Source organism: Emydura macquarii, unplaced genomic scaffold (genome assembly GCF_026122565.2).
Source record: "Emydura macquarii macquarii isolate MOO-44397 ecotype Brisbane River unplaced genomic scaffold, CSIRO-AGI_Emac_v2 contig_3343, whole genome shotgun sequence".
Lineage (NCBI taxonomy): Eukaryota > Metazoa > Chordata > Testudines > Chelidae > Emydura > Emydura macquarii.
In genome coordinates this window covers 1250006-1274300 of record NW_027133480.1, presented here as the reverse complement: position 1 = coordinate 1274300, position 24295 = coordinate 1250006, and the positions used below count along the sequence as shown (strand labels likewise).

General features: G+C 42.2%; 1 protein-coding gene across 4 annotated transcripts in view; it reads right to left on the bottom strand.

Annotated features, from left to right (window-relative positions):
* Positions 1–24295, bottom strand: part of LHPP (phospholysine phosphohistidine inorganic pyrophosphate phosphatase) — a 160920-nt gene that overhangs the window by 129971 nt on the left and 6654 nt on the right. For all 4 annotated transcript variants that reach the window (XM_067533444.1, XM_067533445.1, XM_067533448.1 and 1 more), the window contains exons 2-3: positions 4590–4777; positions 1690–1843 (exon numbers count right to left, since the gene is read on the bottom strand). In XM_067533444.1, the coding sequence (XP_067389545.1) occupies positions 1690–1843; positions 4590–4777 (342 nt within the window). The remainder of the gene's footprint in view (positions 1–1689; positions 1844–4589; positions 4778–24295) is intronic.

Here is a 24295-nt window from a genome sequence, read left to right as displayed (position 1 = left end):
GTGTATATATATATTGCATGGATGCGGCCCACATAACACATAGAGAGCTGTATATGCGGCCCACAATGGTAAAGAGGTTAAGAATCACTGTTTTCATTATATTTATATTGCTACGCTATTGTTCATTGTTTAGGTGCCATACATCACTTCCTGTGCAAAAGGCAAGACTCATCTTGATTCCTCCCAAGTGTTCTCTTAGACACTAAGATCTTTAGTTCCCTTTGTGGAATCCCTGTTGATCTTTCTTACTCTGTTACAGCAAAGCACTTAAGCCCATGTCAGTGGTGTACCTTGGGTCTCTGGCGCCCAGGGACCAATACTGGTATTTGTGCCCCCTCCCACCTTGTTGATGGCAGCGGCAGCTACACCCCGGGGGGTGAGGGGTCTGCGGGTCCGTTTCTCCCCCACTTCCTCCCACTGTGGGGGCAGCAGCAGTGGCATGCCAAGGGGGCCATGCCCTCATGCGCTGGCCTGGGGGGGGCACCGGCTGGACCCTCCTCCTCGGAGCCACCCCCTGCTGACATCCCCGGCAGCCGTGCCGATCCAGCCCCTCTGGCGGGCAACGGGAGTGACAGGGGCCAGGCAGCTGCTCTCGGGCCACCTGGCGGCAGCAAGAGATCCTACCTGGCCCCTGCGTGGCTGGGACCCCCGCGGCTCCCTCCTTGCACCCAGTGTGGGGGCAAAGGGGCCAGGAGGTGGAGGGACCGGGTCAGCACAGCCACTGGAGATGTCAGCAGGGAGCAGCTCCTCCGAGGTGGGCCTGGTCAGTGCCCCCCCACCCCTCCAGGCTGGCGCTCGGAGGCATGACTCCCTCTTGTCCCCTCCCTCGGTACGCCACTGCCCATGCTAAACTTTAAATAAGGGTTTCAGTGATTTGCTGGAACTGAACCGCTGAGAATAGCTCCTTCAGTATAAGTTGAAAGCTGTGCTTGTAACAAACGCGTGCCATGCTGTAGAACCTGTGCCATACCAATGAGCCTCCTTTGCACCAAGAGCATTATTTAAGTATCAGTCTATATTATCAAGCAAATATTGTTACTATTTGCCTCCAACCTCCAATAGCCATGGACTTTCAAGCTACTGTATGAAACCAATTGCTTATTTACATGGTTCTCATAGCTCATGGTGGAGCGCCAGCATAGAAGCCATTTTTAGGAATGCTGCTGTCTCTAGTTTCACAGATATCATTTAAAAGTAGAACTTGGTCTGTGATGGACAACTTATTTCACACAGACCACTGAACAGCAATTAGCCTAACATAGCATCAAGGTACTACTGGCTCCAGCCTGGTCCTATGTCTGACCCCTGGTCTCCAGCTCCGGCCTGATTCTTACCCTGATTCCTGCCTCCTGATTCCAGTCTGGTGCTACCTCTAATCTCTGGTCTCCAACCCTCACTCTTGCTTAGTGAAACTGGCTCTTGTGATTCCTCCATCTCCTGCTCAACGACTACCATCCCTGATGTGCAACCCCACACCAGCAGTGACCACTAGGCCAACCACCTATGCCCTGGTCCCTTACACATATGAACTACATGGCTACATCAGCCAGATGGCTTTGAAAATCTCAGTCATTGTATCAACAGAAGAGTGCATTGCGATTTATGAGATCTGACGACAGGTATGTACAAACAGACTGGGAATGCTAGCAAAATATACAGCCCTCGGTGTACTAAAAGTGCTTAACTCACCCTCTTCCCAGAGATAGGAGAATAGGATTCTCCATTCCAATCAGAATTCTGAAAGCGTCATTAAGGTTTTTGTAGGAGAAATTGTCTGCGGCATCTCCAATTACCACGCAGTTTGGGTTTGTTTTATCAAGCTGATCAAATTCGGGGACCAGTTCTAAAGAAGAAAAAACAAAACAAAACACAAATCCCACGTCTTATAAGAACCAACTGGAATTGCTGGTTTTCTTCTAGTTTTGTTTCTCCCCGCCCATTCATTGCCTGACAGGCAAAACTACAAATGTCAGGTTAATATATACATGCCAGTCCCTTTTTGGTTTCCACTAGCAGTGGATTCTGGACCACATGCACCTTCCCTCCACAATGCAGCATGGGAAGGGGAGCAAAATGAACCACAATGGCTCCAAAACACAGGGGGAGAAGGATAGCAAAATATCATATTGTATTTCTTGACTATGATACAATAAGGGAACAAAGAGAAAACAGCAATATTATCAAGGGGCTGAAGGCAAAAAAAATGGCCTTCCTGCACCTCAACAGTGGATTCCCATCTGCAAGGTCTCAGTTTCTGGGCTCCAATGATGTATTTCTTTCTAGAACTGAAGTACAGGAGATCCCCAAAATGTAACAATATACAGGCATTTGGGGGGGTTTTGAGAAAGGGATGCTTGTATCGGAGATGAAAGGCACACACCAGTTGTTTAGAATGACTCAGACCCAGAGCCGAAGATCAGTGTTTTAGTTACATTTTGGAAAGGAGGTCGGATTGATAGCAAAACAAAACATAGCCCATCTCTGCATTCCCAAAAATGACACCTTCCAAATGGGACCAATGTCCAGATAAATGGCTCTATCAGCTTTGCTGATGTCCTTTTCCCTTTCTTGGGGTTTCCATTGCATCCTGTAATTTCCCAGAGGATCCTTCCATGTCTTCCCTTCCTTAAATATTACCTATATGTCTTAAGGATTCTGGACCCTATCCAAAGCCTATGACATCAATGAAAATACACTCATTGACTTCACTAGGCTTTGAATCAAGCCCTATACCTTGCTGAGAAGGATTAGAGAGGTTCAGTTTCCCTAGGAACCTGTTTATGAATCTCCTTAATTGGCTAGAAGGTTGCTATTGAATGTAATGAGATGTTCTTCGTCCCATCACACACCTTCTTCTCCACAGTCTAGGGTACGAGGTTGGAAATCAAAGCTAGATCTCCCATACCAAGTCCTGAGACTGTCCTTTTCAGAGACCATGAGAACATGGAACCGATTGTCCTTCTTCTAAGGGAAGGCAGCATGAGGGCATGATTAGAGCACACAGGACAGGGGATCCAGAGATGGGTGTTTTGATAAAGGAGTTTTCCTCAATCATGCTGCTTTCCTGCTGCTTGGGAAGTGCAGTAAAATTCTGCTCCTTCCATTTCCCTCCAGAAGACCCTCCACAGATTCCAGCTTCTGGCCAGTCTCTCTTGATAACCAAAAAAGATCCTATCTGATGCCATACTGATTTTCACACACAGAATAATCTGTTCTCTCTTAACCACTGTCAGTTTATCGATATGGATACCCACAGAAATTGAGCATATTATTTTAATAAATCACATCATTCATTCATTCCTGTCATGGCTAACAAAATAATAATAATAATAATAATGAAGAGTGGGCAAAACCCATAATCTCTTGTATTTGAATTTTACAAGGCTCTGGGATTTTATTCCCCACTCTCCCTGGAAAGAGCTAACTTTTGCAGTCTTGATAAACTGATCTCTCTTTTATGAAATCCTAAATTTTGCTTCAGAGCAACATGAGCTCATGAGGGACAGCCAAGAAGGGACAGAGTGCCTGATTATGCAGCTGTTTTGCACAATCATTGTGTCTTCTGACACATCCCTGAGCAAGGCGGTGCATTTATTGCCCCATCCCAGGAGTAGCCTCAGGAGGTGCTGTGTAGTAAACTTCTGTTGGCCTATATTAGGAGCAAATTATGGCACTGCACTATGTATGGTCAGCAGCACTGGTAGCATTCTGGGGAGTCAGAGGCTAGGCTTCAACATTCCTCACTCTACTGCCTGCATAGCTACTCCGGGGGAGAGTAAATGAGCACACAGTGCCATCTTACCTGTGGGCACCTCTACTCAAGGTCTGGATAGCCCAGGCACACAGGTGCATCTTCCATTGAATTCAATGGGAGAAGTTTCTATTCCAGGGAAGGATTTGGCCCATAATATGCTACAAGGGTGGAATTCAGCTTTCACAGTAAGGGCCCCGGAAAGTTCCCAGCTCAATGGGGCTGCTGAGATTCATTCTGTGTGCAATTTCACCATCTTCCAGCAGATCTATGTACCATTTCATGGACCTGTGACAGTGTGCAAGGACACCACCACAGTGCCTGATCCCTGATGAATAAGGGATTCATGCAGCTCAGCCTCCCTTTCCCTTTGCTCAGATAAAGGCTGCTTGGGAGAAGAGAAGGGGGAGAATGCCACTGGCAAGATTAGGCTCCAAACCCAGGGTCTCAGGACGGTGAGGTTTTTGTTCATTGTATTTGCCTGTGTTCCCTCATTTTTATTGCTTGTTATAAACACTGATCCTGAAAGGAAAGGCCTTGGTTGCTGTGTTTTTCTGCTGAGACGAAGTCATTCCATCTGCTTACATATCTACTGGGTGGCATCATGGTAAATGAGAACTGAATCTGGTCCCATCACTGACACTTAGTACAGCTACATTACTGTAGAAAATGGAATTAAAGAGGTTTTCCTGACAGGAAAACATCAACCAGACGTTCTTCTCCTCACAATTTTCTCATTAAAAGTGACATCTCTCCTGACCCAAACTGGCTGTCAATCCACTGCATGCTGAGCTGCTAATCTGTATTAGCCTCAAGTCTACTGAAAGTGTTGTCCCACCGTCACGTATGAGAAGGTGTGGCCTCAGATTTCGCTCCTTCAGAATGCGACAGGCTGCTGGTGCGGGGGCAGTGACTTCATTCACCAAAATGTTGAACCCCAAGTGCTGGAGCTTCTCCACAAACTTGTCTCGAGTGGTCTCAGTTTCGTTGGTACAGAACCGCAACTTCAAACCAGACGCTTTGATCCTGTTGTGTAAAATGAGCAGAGATGCTAATCAGACAGGGTAAGGTGTCGAGAGTGAACAATTTACCACCTCAGTGCCCATAGATAACTAGGGTGGGAAGGAAAGGGAGGAATAAATATTAAGCACAGGGTAAAGATTTAGGATTATTATTATTTCCTTTGCAACCAGAGTAACAGCCTTTACGATTACATCAGAAGACAAGGCCTCTGCAACAAGGAGCTCGGAATCAAACTCAGAACCATAAAACAAATTAAAAGACCAGGTGACAGAGTGGAGTAGCTCCCCTCTTTATGGACATTACCCCCCTCAGTTACTGCACTTAGTCAGTAACACTTTGCAACTGTATTGCAGTTGTAAACATACTGTCCTAGGCCACGCATGACCGTGGATCACAGGACATGATTTTCCTATTGCACCTGTAGATGTAGGGTACTATCTAGCACTTAAAACTGTGGTCTACTTTCAGCTTCAACTGAGCTACCCTCAAGCTGTGGGCCCTCTGTGATGGACAGCCCATGCAGAAGGGAGTACAAACAGCACATGATGCCTAGAGCCTACTGACCCAGTCCAGAAAGTGGTCAGCTTTGGGAAGTGGGAAGCGTCTGGCCAGGGCACCCTAGCCTAGAATCATATTGATTCAACTCATTACAGAGGCAACCTACACTAGCAGAGTCCCAGCCATAAAACAGAACTGCAAGCAATGCTTGCCCTCCCCAAGGGGATGAATCACCCTTTCAAATGCACCTTCCCTCTATGTGGCAGAAGAGGTAAATTTAGTTCTGTAGCTTTCAGCCTTTGGTCCACAGAGTTGCACTAATTAACTGAGGGCGTTACATTGCCATAATTACAAAGGTTAGCATGGTATCCTCATGTAGTAGCATTTTAACTCAGATTTGCATCTTTCCACTTACTGAACTTCTGTTCCAATGATCAACAGTATTATGGCTATTGAATTATAGTGCTGGGGAGTTACCTTGTTACATAATAAAACAATTTAATATATTGCACTTGTAAAATCACAAGGTAACTGCCAGGCCAGTTCTGCATGTTGCAAGAGCAATGCATGAGTGCGGTAGCATTCACAATTTGATCTCTTCCCCAAACAAAACATCTGTGCTGTTGTTTGTTGATTTCATTGGGAGCCTGGGCGCTGACCAACTCCGAAAACAAGGGGCCTGTTAGTTAGGTACTTTTATATGAATTTAGGTGCCTAATTTTAGGCACCCAAACTTGAAAATGTTGATCTTAACCTCCCTGTGCTTCAATATACCCATCCAAGAAATGGAGATAAATGATCATGCTTGATTATCTCATAGCAATATTGACTGGTTTAATCAATGTTTGTAGAGCACTTGTAGCTCGTTAGAGGAAAGGGAAATAGTGTGGTCTAGTGGATAGAGTGTTGCACTGAGAAACAAGAAACAAAGGTTCTGTTCCTGACTTCTCATAGGTCTGCTGTATGATCATATGAAAAGCTTCCCATAGGTAAAACAGGGATGATGTCTATCACTTTGAGATCTACAGATGAAAGGTGCAATATCAAAACATGTTATTGTTATTAGGCTTAATTACAGTCACACTGACAATTATTTCATTACTCTATCCTGTGACATGACGTAAAAGGTCAAGATTTTCCAAAAGCAACTTAGTGATTATGGGTACCTCAAATTTTCATTGCCAAACTTGAGATGCCACAAACTGGGCTATTCTCAAAGGATGAGCACTCAGCACTTTCTGAAAATTAGGCCCCAGTGTCTCAATTTGAGCACTCAAAAATGGAGGCACACCAAATCACTAGCTGCTTTAAAAAGTCTTTGCCTAAAGGACTGAAGTTAATACGGAATTAGGTACCTAACCTTAAACACCAACATTTGATAATTTAGGACTGATTTTATAAATCCATATTAAAATGTTGTAAGAAGAAACAATAGGTTTTTTGGTAAGGAAAGGGATCATCCTGCTCTGCTTCTCCTCTCAAGACGACAAAATGTGTGGATTCTTTCCCCAGTGAAGTTCATAGTAGCATGGTGTAAACAGCAAAACTAGTTAGAGCAAATATATTTGGTGAAAAATTTTCCAATCAGAAAGAATTCTTAGAAATCTGATCCTAATGTAGGGCACCCCCTCTATGCATTTAGACTCTCTGGAAATGTCTTCTTCAATAACACAGGTGATTCGTTTCTTTCTTATTATTTGTCTTTCCTAATCATAGGTATGTGAATTATCAATTACACTTAGTGGTTAATTGCCCTTCATAAAGATAGCTTTTCTATTTTAAATTAGGCAGTTAATATATTGTAACTAATAGCATTCACTTGTACATTATAAATATATCTTCATTGATTAGAGCAGTGAATGTGAGATTCACTCACAAGTTAATGAAGCAATTGAGTGAAGAAGTGCAGGGTGTACCCAGGGAATAATTATTGTTAATGAATTATGATGTGACCTTCTCAGAACAATGAACAATTGGTGTGACAGTTAGATGACAGTATTTCACATCTGTTATTCCAAACATGATTTCAGGTGCAGTTTAAAAACAAAACAATGTATTTTATATACACAACAAAACTTTAGGGAGTGTTTTACAGTTAAAACAATTTAATCTAAATATACATTGTATTGTCACGTCCTTGGAAAAAAATCATGGCTCATGAGTGGTTGAAACAAACATGTAATGAATACAAAATCTACTGTTTATTTCCTCAAAGGTCAATAAAAATGAGTTCTAGAACAATGTTAAACAATCAAATTGTATGCAAATGACTGCATCTTGATAGAGTATGATGTATGCAGCAAAAATTATTATTCAGTTCACTGCAGGTAAATAATAGCTTTTGTCTGGACTTTCTAACTCTTCTCCTGTTTAGAAGGAAAAACAGTTACACTTCTGAAACTCACAACCATAGTGGAGAAATTCAGAAGTGTCTAACAACACTTATATCAACCTCATATTTTGATGCCCATCAATATTTATTGTCTTTCATGGTAAATAACAACTGAGGTCGGGCCAATGAATCTTAGCATTTATGTCAACAGAAGTAAGTAGCTGCTTACTATGGGCTCAGCTCTGCATCCAAAGTACTGAGTAGAGCTGGTCAGAAAAAAAGTTTTTTTTTTTCCTGTGGAAAATTTCTAAGAAAAAAATTAGTTCTCCAAAAATGTTTGGTGAAAAATCAAACACCAGACACCTGGATTCGGAAATGCTGTCACGGCATCTCATAAGAGTTGTTTGGGTGCCTCATGTTCACATTCTCCTCTACAGGCTGGGCTTCCCTGGCCAGGCTATATGGAAATTGAATTGAAGGTTTGGTTTTCAGCTGAAAAATCAAGAATTTTGCAGTTTGGGGGTATTTGGTTTTTCAGTGAAAAGCTGATGTCTTCCCTAGGAAGCAGACATCTTACAAAAGATTTTGTTTTGTCAAAACCCCAATTTTCCATTGAAGAACAGTTCTGTTGGAAAATTTTTGACCTGTCCCTAGTGCTGAGCACTCTGGCCTTGATCAAACTCCAGGCATTATGCACTTGTTCAGTCATGGTAGGAGCTAACCGTGCATGTTTTCAAACATATTAGGAGGGATATTTCAATGTTCATCTTAGTGCATGTGTATTGAACCTACAAGTCATTGTTCTCTGACAGACTATTGTGCCACTACCTATTACCCTTACACAGCTATGAACTTTGTAATTGTCAAAGAACTTGACTGTACAGTCATTCCACACGTGGGGTGAAATCCTGGTCCTCTGAAATCAAAACTCCCATTGGCTTCAACGGGACCAGGATTTCACCCTGGAAGTGTTACAAAACAGGGCTTGAACATTTGCTTTTGTTGAACACAAGATGCCATGCAAAGCAAGTCAATATTACTATATCTGAAGCCATTGTCACTGAATTGGCAAAGAGACATGAGAAATGTTGTGCCCTTAAATTGGTTCAGCTATCAATGGTCAAAAGTTGTTAGAATCTGCTATAGGACAAATTACCTGGGATCTCTAGTGCTAGCACATCAGTGAGAGTACTGGAGATAGTAGGAGGAACAGTTTTGTGAAGATTTTTTCACTTGCCAGGTATCCATGGACATTCTAAACCTGCTTTTCATTTGTGATTTTTGAGTGTGAGTGGTTCTCTTGTCACAGAAACCAAATCACATTACATTTTCCAATCTGGCCTCTAGTCCCACTTCTGCTTCCAATTAACTTTCTGAAGGAACCCACAGAACTCAAACTTGGCTTGCGAGTTCAGAGTGAAATTTTAACAGGGAAAAAGTGAGTTCTTACCTCTTGGAACATCAAAGACAGCAAATTTATATAATCTATTTCTGATGCAAAAACATTAATCAAGAGCCTTTCAAAGCAATCTGGAAATGAAAGCATTTGCACAGATCTAGGCTGCATACCTAAGTTTGCAAATATTGTTTATACTTACATGGAAAACAATAGACAGGAGGAAGAGTTGATTTTAATGTCATCAACTTGGTAAAAATAAAGTATTGAGTCACAAAAGAAACTAAAAATGGATAGGTTAGTAAAAAACTAAAGACCAACAAGTGGTGGTGGGGGGGGGGGGTTGCGTGACATACTTTCCTTTAACACTTACAATAGAAAGAATTTTTAAATCTGCTTAAAACTACAAAAATTCATTGCAGTTTCACCCAACTAATCTCAAAATCTTAAATCAGGAGCACACTCCTGACTTTGTTTGTTTCGTGAATACAGGATGTATGAAAATCAGTTTTTTAATTTCAATTGAGAGCTGTCCCTTATACTACACCAATTCTTTGAACTGACCTTTACCTCATTCTGACAGAACAGGACAAGACTCTGAGTGACAATGTCCCACAATGCAATTACTGTGCGTCAGATGAGCTGGTCCCTTACAAATCACCTCGAACTTTACACATCTGCTGGCTGTCAGCATCTGCCAGGTTCACTCACCCGAAAATAATGAAAAAAACTCTCATTATTGTTCCATAACAGGTAAAGTGTTAGGACAATTATTAGACATCCTGACTGACCTTGTGCAGATTTAACCAACTGCCCCTGCAAACCTTTTTTTGGTTAGACTTTGGGCATATAAAAACACAAAAACGTACTTTTAGACCTAATAAAGGTTATGACACCAGCAGGAAAAAAGCCAAGGGATCTGGAATCAAAGCTGTCATTCCCTTCTAAGTTCACACTTTTCTGCAAGCCAGGATAAAGAAAAGACACATGTTCACAAGTTAAGGACATGTCATGAGGCTAAACTTTGGACATCCCGTCCTCCACTGGTCTCTGTCACAACTGATACTGTTTCAAATATACCACCAGAAAACCACATTTACCACATTTGGCAGCAGCCTGTGTTGATGAATTGGATGACAGGAGAACCCAACCAGAAAATTCAGTCATGGATAAGGTAACCATGTGCTGTGGAGTGTTTTACTAAGACCAAGTTCAACAGGACTTGGATAGATACTGATTACAAAAGATATCCAGAACTGGCTATTCATTATTAAAAAAAAAAAAAAAAAAAAAGAATCATGCAAAGCACCTATCTGTTTTGGAGTGTTCAACCCTTGTATGGCCAGTGTGTGATTGACATAAAAAGTGGCAGTCACAGGTCAATGATCTAATGATTGGCTCAGAGACAAGAGGAAAAATGAATATTAGACAACTACTTGTGATCAAACAATGGAATACATTTATTCAACACACACTATACTTTATCATCATGAATGTGTTGCATCAACTCTACCACTGTGGGCGGGTAACACCTGGGTTATTTTCCTCTGGAAGGGTTCAGATCTCCTCTCCAGTCAAGTATAATTCCCTCTTTAAGGATGGCTGAAAATTGTGGAAAACAGTTAAACCAGCTGCCAGGCTGTTTTTAGCATTTTGCTCCACTTTCATAGCACTAATGTTCTATCACATGATGTCACATATATAAAGCAACATAGTATTGACACACAGCATCATGTGTGATGACATGAATGCCAAAGGTCAATAAATCTCCTGCTTCTAGGCTTACAGAAGATTGCAAGTATATGAATATGTGTCTCTGATCAGAAGAATGGCAACTTTAAATGGTAAGAGGACGAGAAAAAACCAATTTGCAGTGAATACAAGAGGTTTATTGGTTTCACAAAACCCAGGAACTACGCTATATATTCTTGAGTGCCATCTGCCAGCACCTTATCTGTTAGCTAGCTATTTACATACCAACCAACAGAGAGCACTCTCAAAACAGTAAGGATGAGGTTAGAATTTAAACATTCTGGGGCAAGTTAATTCCTGTCATAACTTTGTTAAGTTCATTGGAAGCTTATTTTGCTATAAGATGAGAAGGAAAAATTTAACATGTACACAGGGAATAGGCTTCAAGATATACATCTCAGATGGCAAGGCAAAGCAAAATAGTAAGGTCTTATAAACCAATAAAATGAAAGCGAATAATATTAGTTAAAGGTAGGAGAGACCTGGTTTTAAAAAAAGTGAAAAAAAGTTTTAAAATAACAGAACTAACAATATAAAACTTCTTTAATCCACACAAGTGACAGGAAATCCTACTGAATTTTGTTGTTTTAGCCAGTATCTGAAAAAGCAATGAAATTAATAAGGCGATTGCAGCAAACAAATACACACAAGAATCTCATTAAACTGCGCTACTGGCGGGGAAAGCCTAATATGGATTGAGGCCTATTGAGTGCTGAGAATAGATAAATCAGAACACCCAGCCAGTTAGGACATTGCTCAATACTAAGTGATGTAGCACCCCCTACTGGTATGTGAGCAGCATAATATCACCCATGCTGGCCTTACACCTGGCCCAGCTGTAGAATCTCACTGGCAGGTCCGTGAGTATATTGCAATAGAAAGGAAGAAAAATAGACATGCACTGAATAATCAATTTGCCTGAGCACAGAAACAAATTTCTGTTGAAAGATAAAAAAGGTTAAGAGATGAGCACTTCAGTGTCAGAAGTGGAAATTAAGTACCCAGTAGTGGATTGACAGCAATACGAGGAGCAGAAGTGGGACTCCACCAAAGTTAACAGCTAAGCTCTCCTTATAAATATAACGTATTATAAACAGGAAGGCAGCAGTAGAAAAGCTGTACAAGTGAGCATCTGCAGATGATATAGAAGTGAGAGAGGAATGTTTGGAGAAGCTAGGTGAACAGAAGAATGATACAAAGTGTCAGCTAAGTGAAGATAAGCCTAAAAAAAGTGATGGTTACAAAGAAGGTAGATGCCTTTTCTGTGACTATCTGTTTATAGTTTCTTTAAATATCAAATATTAAGTATCAGAAAGCCAAACAGACGCAGACTGTGCAAGGCTCTAGGCAGAAGCTCTGGAGCGAAGCAAAGAGAGAAAGAGAAGAGTTAGGGATATTACTGTTTTATCAGTCTAATAAAGTTTCTTGTTTAGAGTTAAAAGGAAGCAACTCATTCCACACTTCTTCACCATTGTCACTCGACACTGTCTACTTGCAGAATGTAATACGATAGAGGGGTTAGAAGGGTCTCCTGTGGCCTTCAATCCAAACCGAGTAAGAGTGCAGGATTGTACCGTACACATGGAAGTCCAAATGGTCAATCCTGGGTGCTTAAAGTCAGGCACTTGGGGGGAGATTTTCAAAGGTTCAAATGCCAGTTAGGTGCCTAAATTCCATTAACTTTCAACAGGAGTTAGGTGCCCGACTGCCATTGAGGCTTTTGAAATCTTCCCATTTAACTTCATTTTTAAGGATCTAAATAAAAGCAGCCTCATTTTCAGAGGTGCTGAACATTTACAGCTCCAATTAAAGTCACTGATCAAGGGCATGGGAAATTCTCATATGAAGAGAGATGGAAAAGACAGGGATTATTTACCTTAGAAAGGAGATACGATAAAAAGTTTATAAAATAATGGATGGCGCAGAAAAGGTGGATGGGGAACTCATTTTCTCCCTATCTCTTTAACAAAAGAACAAGGGGACAGTAAATTGTATTAAAGGGTGAGAAATTCAAAATCAATACATGGAAACACTTTTTCACAGAACACGTGATAAACTATGGAACCATTGGCCTCAGTGACTTTCTGTCACAAGAACTTGACAAAAGTCAAAAAGTAATTGGATATTGATATGGATACAGTGTTGCTATAATTAATTAATTAATGACAAGAAATATTTTGGAAGGGATATTAGACCTCATGCTTCAGGGCTTAAAGCAATCTCTATTAGAGAGCAGGAAGAGATCTATGTAGGGGCAGAAATATCTCATCTGCCTACTGCAGAGTTCTTACGCCATTCTCTGAAACATCTAGTATTAGTATTCTGTCAGAGACAGAATGCTGGACTAGCTGGATCTTGGGTCTGATTCCAGTCTGGCAATTCCTATCTACCTCTAAACTTCAGACTTTTATTTAAACACCTAAATACAGATTTTGGGACCTATGTTTTGAAAAATCGGCTTTTGAACAGCTTCTCTTAATGGTGTTTCATAACATTACTCCTATTATTTCACCTTTAAGCCACCTTAAATAATATTTTCCTCCTTTTCTTGTGTACTTCCTCATTGTTTCTCTAAACTATACCTACTAATCTCCCTTCATTCCTGTTCACAGGCAATTCCCTCCTATTCTTTTATCCTCTTTGTGATCCTTCCTCGGATTTCCTCTAAATTATTATCTTCAAAAGAGTAAGGGAAGCCAAAGTTGGCAGGAAGGAAATTGGGCAAGTAAGATAGTGGGTGAGGAGACCAGATTCAGACTTAGGAGCACAAGGATGAATTGAGCCCTGAATGTGATGCACAAGAATGCGTAAGGCCAGCTTTGCTATATGGAGCAGAAACCTGGGCCACCAGGGAATGTGATTTGTAATGAGTGCAGCTGTACCTGAGAGCAGTGACAGGACATGGATGATTTCATTCACCGGGAGATTAAAGAAGAGGCAAAAATAGCATAAGAGACCAAGAAGATTTGGTCAGCAAGACTGAGGTGGTTTGAGCATATTGTATGGACAGAGGAAGATCACCTGGCCAGGGCATAATGAGTAAGGATAAGATTATGCCATGGAGGTCACAGATTCCACTCTGTCTGAGGGCACCAGTGTCTCATTAAGGTTAAGATTTTGTCACTATTTTTAGTAAAAGTCACAGACAGGTCACGGGCCTCCGTGAATTTCTGTTTATTGCCCGTGACCTGTCCGGGACTTTTACTAAAAATAGTGACAAAATCTTAACCTTAATGAGACACTGGTGCCCTCAGACAGAGTGACTAACCAGAAAGAACGAACGAACACATGGCCAAAGCCAAGTAACTAGAGTGTTTAGGGATTAATCCAATGCCCACTGAAGTCAATGGAAAGAGTCTCACTGACTGCAATGGCCTTTGGATCAGGCCTTTGGGATCCAACTGTCAAAGACTGAGGGTCTGGTCACACCTCTGAGGACCTTCGCCTTTCCCAAGCTGCAGCTTGACAGTGAGAGGATGGGCTATGTAATTAAGACCCTGATTCAGCAAAGCACTTAAGTATATGGTTAAGTTTAAGCATGTTAGTAGTCCTATTGATTTCAAACTTAAGCATGTGTGTAAATGCTTTGTTGGATCAGGGCCTATAGCAACTCATTGCAGATGTCTTAAATCACAATGGGCAAAATTCCTAGCCCAAGCATCTGTGAATAAGAGTGCCTACCACCAAGCAAAAGGTTGGGAGGGTAGGTGTCTGTATGTAATCACAAGAGTGCAATACTTTAAAACTTGGCAAAAAATTGAAATAAGGTAGCTGACTCGTTTTACATCTGCCTTCCACTAGTAATGATTTTGTCTGGTGTTACTGTAAAAACAGAGTCCCTTTGTATTGGTAAATAAAAGCATGCTTGTCACTGAAATAGTTAGACAATACATGGATTCAGTAAACTCCCAAAGAAGATATAATGCATTATAGCAAATGGTATGTAAGTAGATACAAACATGCCCAGAACACAACCAATTCCATATCTGGATTTTAAAAGGGATGCATAACTTTCCATTATAAAAATAATAGGCCCAAATCCTACAGAGCTTTCTCAGACAAAACTGCTATTGATACCACTGAGAGAATTGCCTGAGGACTGAAAGATCAGGCTCAGCATTCGCAATAATGCATAAATGGAAGCTAATCTCATGCATCAGGATATAACATGATTATCACGGAGGTCAGAAAGGAACCTTCTCCCTCCTTGTATAGCATTGTACAATTCGCTAGTTGAACTATGGAGTTTTCTGAGGGAGAGGGTGAAGAGGCTTGCTTTTCTCTGATGCACTGGCTCCAGTCACAGGCAGGATACCAGATTTGCTGAACAAATGGTCTGATCTGGTATTATAAATCCTGTTCCACCAAAAAGAATGTATTTCGTAGCATATCAATTTACTAGATAACAAAAGGTGAACTGCCTGATTATTTTGCCATTAATAATAGGCTTTTCTATGATTCATTTTATAGGTATTTATTCTCTTAGAAATGAAATATGAAGCAAAAAAAAACGTATAAGAAATCTATTTAGCCATTATGTGAATTCAAACAATTTGTCTAGTTACTCCAGATTATTCTATCATGTTAATGCAAAGCATAAAACTAGTAGTCCCAGGGTTTACCACATATTAACTGATTGCAGGGAAATGATTTAGGGTTCCTCTCTTAGCCTTCTAAGGGCTTGCTGATTTTTAGATTATGAGACAGCAATATGTTGTGTATTATTCAAATACATGGGTATTTCTCAAATATTTCTCAAGCTACATCTCCCTGAGCAACATAGGTAGGTCTGCCTAAAACAAGGCCTTAGTTAGTAAGCTTCTCAACTCTGGGGTTCTTATTCCAAAAGAACATCTGAACACGTGGGTTTCAACAATTATTTATTAGTAAACAATTCTGGCAATACATTTATTTGCAGTAACCACTGTATGGTGTTGATTTAATCACAACTTTTTATGGGTAATATAATCAGATAATCATATTACACTGGCCTTTGTTCCATACCGATGAATAGTTAACAGTTTGTCTTTGAAGCAACTCATTATCATATATAAAAGCCAATCAAACCTAATATATCTTTCCACTGTCAAATCATTATTATACATTACATACAAAGAACATCTGTTGATAAACAATTAACTGTATTTCTAGAAAGAAAGAAAGAAAGAAAGAACTTTACCTCTTTTTATTCAGTGAGTACTTTTTTATGCTCTCAAATAGGCAGGTAAAGTAGATCATTCAGCAATCTGTATTCCTTTAAAAAAGAGCAGTGATGTAATCACCTATTTTATTACTACCAGTAAAGATACAGGGATAGGCTCATCTTTCACATAACTATTTTGACTTCAATACAGTTATCCCCAGAATTCATTTGGTCTGTGTCACAGAGAAAAAGTCCATTCTTTCCCATCTGTTTTCCTTTCACTCCTACTTTAAGCATACCATAGTACTCGATAGTAATAGCCCCAAACTCTGCACTCTCATTGGTGTAAAATGGAGTGTATTTTACAAGTAGTTGTAGATTGCTGTAGCATTTATAGAAGACCCTCCCGGAAATCCTTTCCTTTATCAAATCTAATTTAAACACTGTCAAGTTCATCTATAAATGAGGGGCCTGATCCAAATATCATTCAAATCAATGGGAAGACACTGACTCACTGACTTTGATAGGCTTTGGATCAACTACTACATGCCTAACCCAAGAATCTACATCCTCCTTTTTCATGCATGCCAACCTCCCCTATTTGAGTGGGCCAGTCCCTATTGTTTAAGCAGAATATTTATCATTTTTCCATTCTTTCCCTTCTCCTGAATGCCCTCCTAAACCAATGAATTATAGTTGAATTTACATATTTTTGCCATATTCACAAGTTGCATAATTCTGCATGCAGCTTAAGGTGTGGCTATGCCCTGAAAAGTGACTGACAAAAAAATGCCATTAATCTACCTAAGCAGATCCTCTCCCGGTATGTATGCAGAGTCCCATCTGCTGACTTCCATACCAAAAAACTAGTTTGTACTCCTATAAACCCCACATAGCCAACACAAAAAAGAAAGATTGAACAAGACTATTCCTTCTTATGTTTCACCGATAGGTTTACTAATTTCCAATCAATTACACCCTGGCAGCCTCATTGGAGACAATGCACAAGGATAATTGAGGGCCTAATTAGGCCTACAGAAATTGTAATATCGGTGATGATATGTGGGAAGAAAAGGACCCAGCGTCTCAGATCCCAGATTGTGTTTGCCAGGTTGGAAGTTAGGAAAAAAAATAATCTTTTAGTTGTAAATTGAGCCATGACTCAGGTTCCCATCTGTAAACGGGGAAATAACAGTGCTTATCAGTAGAATGTTGTATGGATTAATTAGTTGACATTTGCTCAATGCTATGAAATATAATGTGATATTGTATATAAATATAAGTGGCAAGTATTTTAGTAATCTTTTTTTCTCTCATTCTCTACCCATTTATGGATTTTTGCATACTAGTCAATCATGCCACTGGATAATAAATAACTCAAGATGCTAAATATCAATTGCATTTAAATTCAAAAGGGAGAGACATCAGTATTTTCTCCTTTCAACTGATGCAAACATCCCCCTGCTCAGGATATAGCCATTTCAGGAAAGGAGGGTATTCAAAATAATAATCAAACACAGTACTGATTAAATTAATGAAAGTATGGTATGGTACATAGGGCAATGGAGCTATGACAAATTTACACCAGCTGAGGCTCTGTGCCCTGGATTCTATTTCCTGGCTCTGCCACTGACCCTTTGTGTGACCATGAGCACGTAACTTCATCTTACTGCGCTTCACTTTTTACATCTGGAAAACATCAGTAGTGATGTGTACTTCCCTTTGCAAAAGAGCTTTGAGCTCTACCAATGAAAAGCGCGAATGGAGAGCTAAAGAATAATTCATTAATGAATATTTGTAACTTGCTTAGACATCTTTGGCTAAAACTCTCTCTCTCTCAACAAACCTGGCTATTGGAAGCATTTCAGATGTAGAATGCTGTCAAAACTCTTAACGTCTGCAGCAGATTGCGTGAAGAGATTTAGGACGAAAACGGTGTATTTCTATTTCTTGCTCTACACGCACCTTCAGATGGCTCTTTGTAAACTTGCAACTGATCTACATGTACAAGCTCACTGGCCCCCCGCATGCTGAATTGTTTTATGATTCCTATTCTGCTTGTTTCTCTCACAATCTTAGACTTGTAAGACTCTGCAGGCATTTTATTTTAACATGGCTGTCCAGCTGTTCCACAGCCTCCGTATGCCTATGTTTTCCATTGCTCTTTTAAAGAGCCTTGTTAAAAGTTGTGCTAACAGATGCACTATACTGACCAAACAACAGGATGTTGTAAATGTCCAACCTTTGCATGCTTTTCATATGTATATGCTAATAGGCATGCTATGAGCATACAGCTGTAAATGCCAACAACAGATCTCAGGATGGGCATGTTTTATGGATGTTTAACCACCTTCTGTCTTGTAACAGACCAACTCCTTACTATTTGCAACATGAAAAGTGAACCTCATTTTCATGCTGTGTAAATCAATAAGGACCATAATGGCATAAAATAAAGGAGCTGTTAAGGTTGGTTCTGATGGAGTCATTTCAATCGCTGATGTATTTTCGGATTCATTACAAACGTGCTATCCTGGTCTATGCAAGTTATTTCTATTACACATGAAGGAGACATTTCCTATGTTGTAGTCATCCCTACTAAGAGGATTTTTTTTTTAAACCAACAAATGTATACCATTTCGCATGACTGACTAACAAAACAAACAAACAATCACAATTCAACTTGAATTAAAGATCTCTAAATAAAAAGCTTTTCTGCAATACAGATAACAGGCAACATTCTCTTATCATTCTACCTATCTTTGGGTTTTATATTGCTACCTATCACTGTCGTATCTGAGTGCCTTCCACGAAAAATCAATAGCAACAGTCCCTAGTGTCTTCATGGAGTTTCTGGCACTTCTCCTTTTTCAGGGCAAAACAACAGTTTGGGGGTTGGAGTTTTTAATTTTAATTTTTTAGATTTTCATTGTTTTAATTACTTATTTTTTAAAAGGTTGATTTGTTTCTGGGGGTTTCTTTGGTCAACTGAAGTATTTTGGGTAGAAGGCAGTATCAGTGCTCACAGTTACACCAGTGTAAACCTGGAGTAATCCAGCAAAGTTGTTGGAGTTACTTCAGATTTAACCAGCGAAACCGAGAGCAGAACTTAATGCTTATTCTGTAGTATAAACTTACTTTGGTTTTTACTTTCATCCTCTGATTCGACAATTTCCTTTCAAAGTATACAAAATCCTAAAATATTCCAGTAGCACAAACTATAAAAGAGGTAGGTGCAATAGAGTTGAAAAATACTAAGAAGTCACATCTTCACAACTAGGAATATAGTTTTAGTGGAAGGAAAAATGACTTCCTCTATCTCAGGTCTACTGCAAAGGAAAATGTTGCTATTGTGTTTTGTCCTTGTGTACTGTGTACGGTTACATGAGAATTTCAGTGCTGTGACTGTGTGTGGAAGATGGTACGGCAAGGCATTTGAAGAGAATATGTCAGCACTTGCATTTTATGAGAGCACAGACATTCTTTCAGCAGTATATATGTATCAAAAATATATTTACGAGTCATATAGGAAATAAAATACATATTTACTGAGATTTATTTAGACATACATCACACCAAACAAGTATTGTATGAATCTGAATTATTTACAGGGTTTCTATTTATTTGAACTTATGACTTTTTAGAAATTTTGATTAAAAAAACCAATTTCTTAAAAAATAGCAGCTTTTAGTTTCAGTCCATTTGCATGAAACTACATACTGACCTATGCTATCATACAAACGCAGTATTAATAACCAGTTGGTAATGAGATAATGAATCAATAACGGTTTTAAATTATGTGAGCTGGAACAATTTCTTGTCTAGTGAGTAGATAAATAAGGCTCCTGAACTTTACCAAGCAAAGTGATCATTCTTAAGCAATTATATTGAATACCATGAACAATGTTTTACTCTGGCACTTTTTGGCACGTGTTCCCGCTGCACCAGATTTCCATGACTATGGCTGTCACTTTTGCGCTGCTCCTTGGTACAAAACTGCCAAGGAATTGTATGAAATCAACAACGATCTAGCAAGAGAGCCACAAAGATCAAGATCAATATAATAATGATGTTACAATCATGAGGATTCATAGCTGCTTTGCAGATGTAAAGAGCTACACATGTGCTAAGTATTACTGTTAAGGACAATGAGAAATAGCAACGCTCATTTGGGGACAAAGGAGAGGCATTCAGCAGCTGCATGTTCTGATGAGCTCATTGTTTCATTTCCATGGGTGCTTACTGGACCCTGAGCACAAGCGAGCCTCAGCCTCAGTCCTTGCATACCCCTGAGTGAGGCTAACACCCATAGTTGTATTAGGCCTCCAAAGAGGGCAAAGCACTGTCCCATAGAGCAAAGCTGCCTGGGTGCATAGTGTAACCTGAAACAGCATGATGCAGTAGCCATGCATCTGGAGCTGAGAGGCCTTGTGCCTGCTTGAGGCATAGTGACCCCTAGAGCTCTATGGAGAGGTGTTCCTAAGCACCACTCAGAGAGCAGGGCAGTGCTGTGCATTAAAGGCGTTTTGTAGCCCATATTCTGGCTTAGACGGAAAGCCAGAAGCTTTATAAATTATGCTCCTGATAGGAGACAGAATGACCCAGTGTATACAGGGTGAAATTCAGCCTCCCATTCCCCACGCACATCTGAACAAACAAGAACTGTATTTGGAACTATATAGGAGCCACTATGCAGTTCCTGAGCAGGGGTGTGGGGCAACTCCTTGGCCTTGAACTTCCGACTCTGGAGGTCGTAGCCATCGGATCCACGGAATCACAGACCCACTCATCAGAACACTTTCCCCAGCTGATGGCAAAGCTGATATACCAAACATGGGGATGTAGATTCCTCTGCATGTAGATGGCTCTGCTGTGCCAGGGGCCTTCTACAGTCCTTATACCACAGGGTGAATGTTACACATTATCTTCCAGTTTTGTAACACTCCAAATCCAACCCAAATGAGTTTGACTATTTGAACAGGGCATCCAGGGGTCTATAGTTAGTTAGCATCTCCAATCCCGCTTTGAAGACTCCATACAGCCCCCCCCCCCAGGTCAAATAAGTATACAGGCCAAATTAACTGCTGAGATGTAGTGATCTCTAATGAGGAACAAGGGCTTAGGGATTTCCAACATATCAAGAGAAAACTCTTAATATCTTGCATTGTTCCCCAGGCCAGAGTTTTACTGCTATTTCAGCCATCATATTCCTGACATTACTGCAAGTTAAATTACAGTTTATGTTGCCTACATAGTGGAGGTTTCAGTAAATGCAGCTACAAAACTGTTTAATAACAATGTGTAACCTAAATAAAAACTTAAGTTTAAAAACCGAAAAGAAACAAAACCAAACCTCCAAGGAAACGGAAAAGGAGATTTTGGTGCAGATACTATCAAATATTTCCCCAGTGTGATAAGAAATTACCTGTTTTCCAGCAGTAATTATATAATTGTTATTGTTTATGTTTATTGCAGTAGCACCCAGAAGCATCAGGTCAGGTCAGGGCCCCAGTGCTAGGCACTGTACAAACACACAATAAGAGACAGTGCCTGTCCCAAAGAGCTTGCAGACTAAATAGCCAAAGTAAGGACTATTATTTCTGTTTCACTAATGGAAATGAGGCACAAAGGATTAAATGATTTAATCATGCACAGGAAATCTATGGCAGAGCAAGGAATTGAACCCATCTCTTCTGAGTCTCACCAACCATAAACCATCCTTGCTCTTCATATAAAGGCATTACAGGCAATGAGGAAAATAAAACAGAACCAGTCTGATTTTTAAAAATTCTTATTAACCCAGTGATAGCCCACTACAGCTGTTATTCAGTAAACTACAGAGAATTTCCCAATAGGAACCTGGGCACTTCCAGACCTCTTATCTAGCAAGTCCAGCAGTGGCCAATATCCTGTGCTTACAGATTCCAAGCCAGAAGGGACCATTGCTATCATCTAATCTGACCTTCTGTACAACACAGGCCATTGAACTTCTCCAAAATATTTCCTAGTGCAGTGGTTCCTACCCTTTTTGGCTCGAGGGCCACAGATATCATTTTTACAACCCTGAAGGGCCACTAGCCTCCGTCAGCAGCCCCTCCTCCCCCACTGCAGCCAATCGGAAGGAGTTCAGTGAGGAGGCTGTGGCTGTCTCCTCACTGATCTCCCGTCCTCCTGGCTGCAGCAGTGAAAACGCACTGGTCCTGTAACCCCATGCGCTCCACCTGGTCCCTAGGCAGTGGCTCCCATCTGCAGCCAGGGGGACAGGAAATCAATGCTCCCCTCCTCCTGGCTCCAGCAGAGACCCTAGCACCTAGGAACCCAGGCAGAGTGCTTTGTTCTCTGCTGGAGGTGGGGTGCGCTGATCTTCCCTCCTTCCAGCTCCAGCAGGGACCCCAGCACCTATGGACCCAGCTACAGGGGAGGGGAGTGCTGCTCTCCCGTCCCCCTGGCTGCAGCAGGGAAACGGCAGCGTGCTGTAGCCCCGTGTGCTCCATCTGGGTCCCTGGGCAGTGGCTCTCTTCTGCAGCCACTGCCAAGGGGACAGGAGATCAGTGCTCCCCTCTCTCTGGCTCCAGCAGGGACCCCAGCACCTAGGGTTATCAACCTTGCATTTTAGTTTTTATTGACATGAAGATCTGAAGTTGGCTTCCTTTACTGACATTACTAAAAATACTATAAACAATATAATAATGTCACAATTTTATAATCATATCATGATGTCACAATAATGTCACTTTACATTGCAGTCTCCTGTAAGGATGGGAAGGAGAGCAGGGGAAATATGGGCGAGGAGTAGGATGAGGAAAGGCAGGAATGCCAGGCTGGGGGAAAGTGGGGAGCAATGGGGAAGGCTCTGGGGAGGAACGGCAGGGATCCTGCCACAGGCAGGATCGGGGGCTCTCCAGGTGCAATGGAGCATTCCCCTGGGGAGCACAGGGGCCCGCCGCGCATCTTACCTGGTGCCATAGGACTGTCACTGCGCCCTGCCGGTGCTCAGCCAGGCTCGCCATGTGCAGCAGCAGCAGCCATCCCAGGAGACTCCAATGTCCAACCTGACCCAAATCTGTTCTTAGTCGCCCAGCCTGCCAGGGCATACCTGAGCCGACTCTCACTAGCTGGCACCCGGCAGGCCAACATCTGCAGATTGGACAGCACCCCGGAGCCCGGCTCAATCAGCTTACCCTCCCCGCTGCACTGTGGCGGGGGGCTCTGTTTGCCCTCCGGTCCCAGTCCTTCCCTGCACCCGCTGGGCACTGAGCTGGGACTGGGAGTGGGACTCGGAGCCGGGCTCTGGGTAGCTGCTTCTTTCCCGTTCTCTCTAGCTCATTCCCCCCTCACTTGCCCCAGCTCCCCCCACCCCAGGCCAGCACTAAGGACCATGGACCCCTCACACCCCCAAGATGGTCTGCCACTGCTGAGTGGCAGATGGAGGCAGCAGCAGCAGCCAGTGGTCGCAGCACAGGGAGCCAGGCAAGCAGCTGGCTGCTGGGGTCGGCCAGCGGGTGAGCAGGTCTGGGAGAGCTCATGTGGGCCCGGGTCCTGGGGGCAGGCAGCACCAGGCTGGAACAGAGGGAGCCGGTGGGGCTGTGCACAGGGCGGGCACTGGGACGGGAGACACGGACTCTCGGGGCACTCCCATAGGGGAGCCGGCGCCAGCAGGGGTGATCCCGGCTTGTCGCTGGGCCTTTTGGGGAAAAAGGGAAGCTGGCCCTTTAACTGTGCCACAGCCTGCCCTGGACATGGGCCAGCACTGACCACTCCATCTAACCTCCCTTCCCCCCTCCCGCCAAGGCCCCACCCTTCCTCACTGCCAATAGGCCACACTGTGCCCGTTCCAGCCTGGCAAAGTGCCAGCCAATCGGTGGGGGTGGTGGGGACCAGCGGGGTTGGGAGAGCGGAGCTGCCACTCCTCCCCACCTGCGGGCTGCCTGGGGCTCACAGGAAGCGAGAGACTTTGAGAGGCGCTTTCCTCTGGCAGACCTCCTGCATCGCGACGCGGACAGGTTCTATTTTTACAGACACTTTAATGTATTTACGGATTTACGGACAGCAGTAAAATTGCACATTTTTTTTATTGATTGTAAATTTACGGATGGTTGGCAACCCTGCTAGGGACCCAGGCAGAGCACTTTGCTCTCTGCTGGAGCTGGGGGAACAGAGTGCTGATCTCCCCTTCCACTGGCTCCAGCAGGGCCAGGGAACTCAACATTTAGGGACCCAGGTGGAGCGCTTTGCCATGCTCCCTGCTACAGCCAGGCTGCAGCAAAGAGCCTGCACTGGTCTTTTAGGCCTGCAGCAATGTGCTCCGCCTGGGTCCTTAGGCAGCAGCTCCCTATGCAGGGGGACGGGAGTGGTGGGCCACTTTGAAAGCCCCCAGCCCATGGGTTGGGAACCACTGTTTTA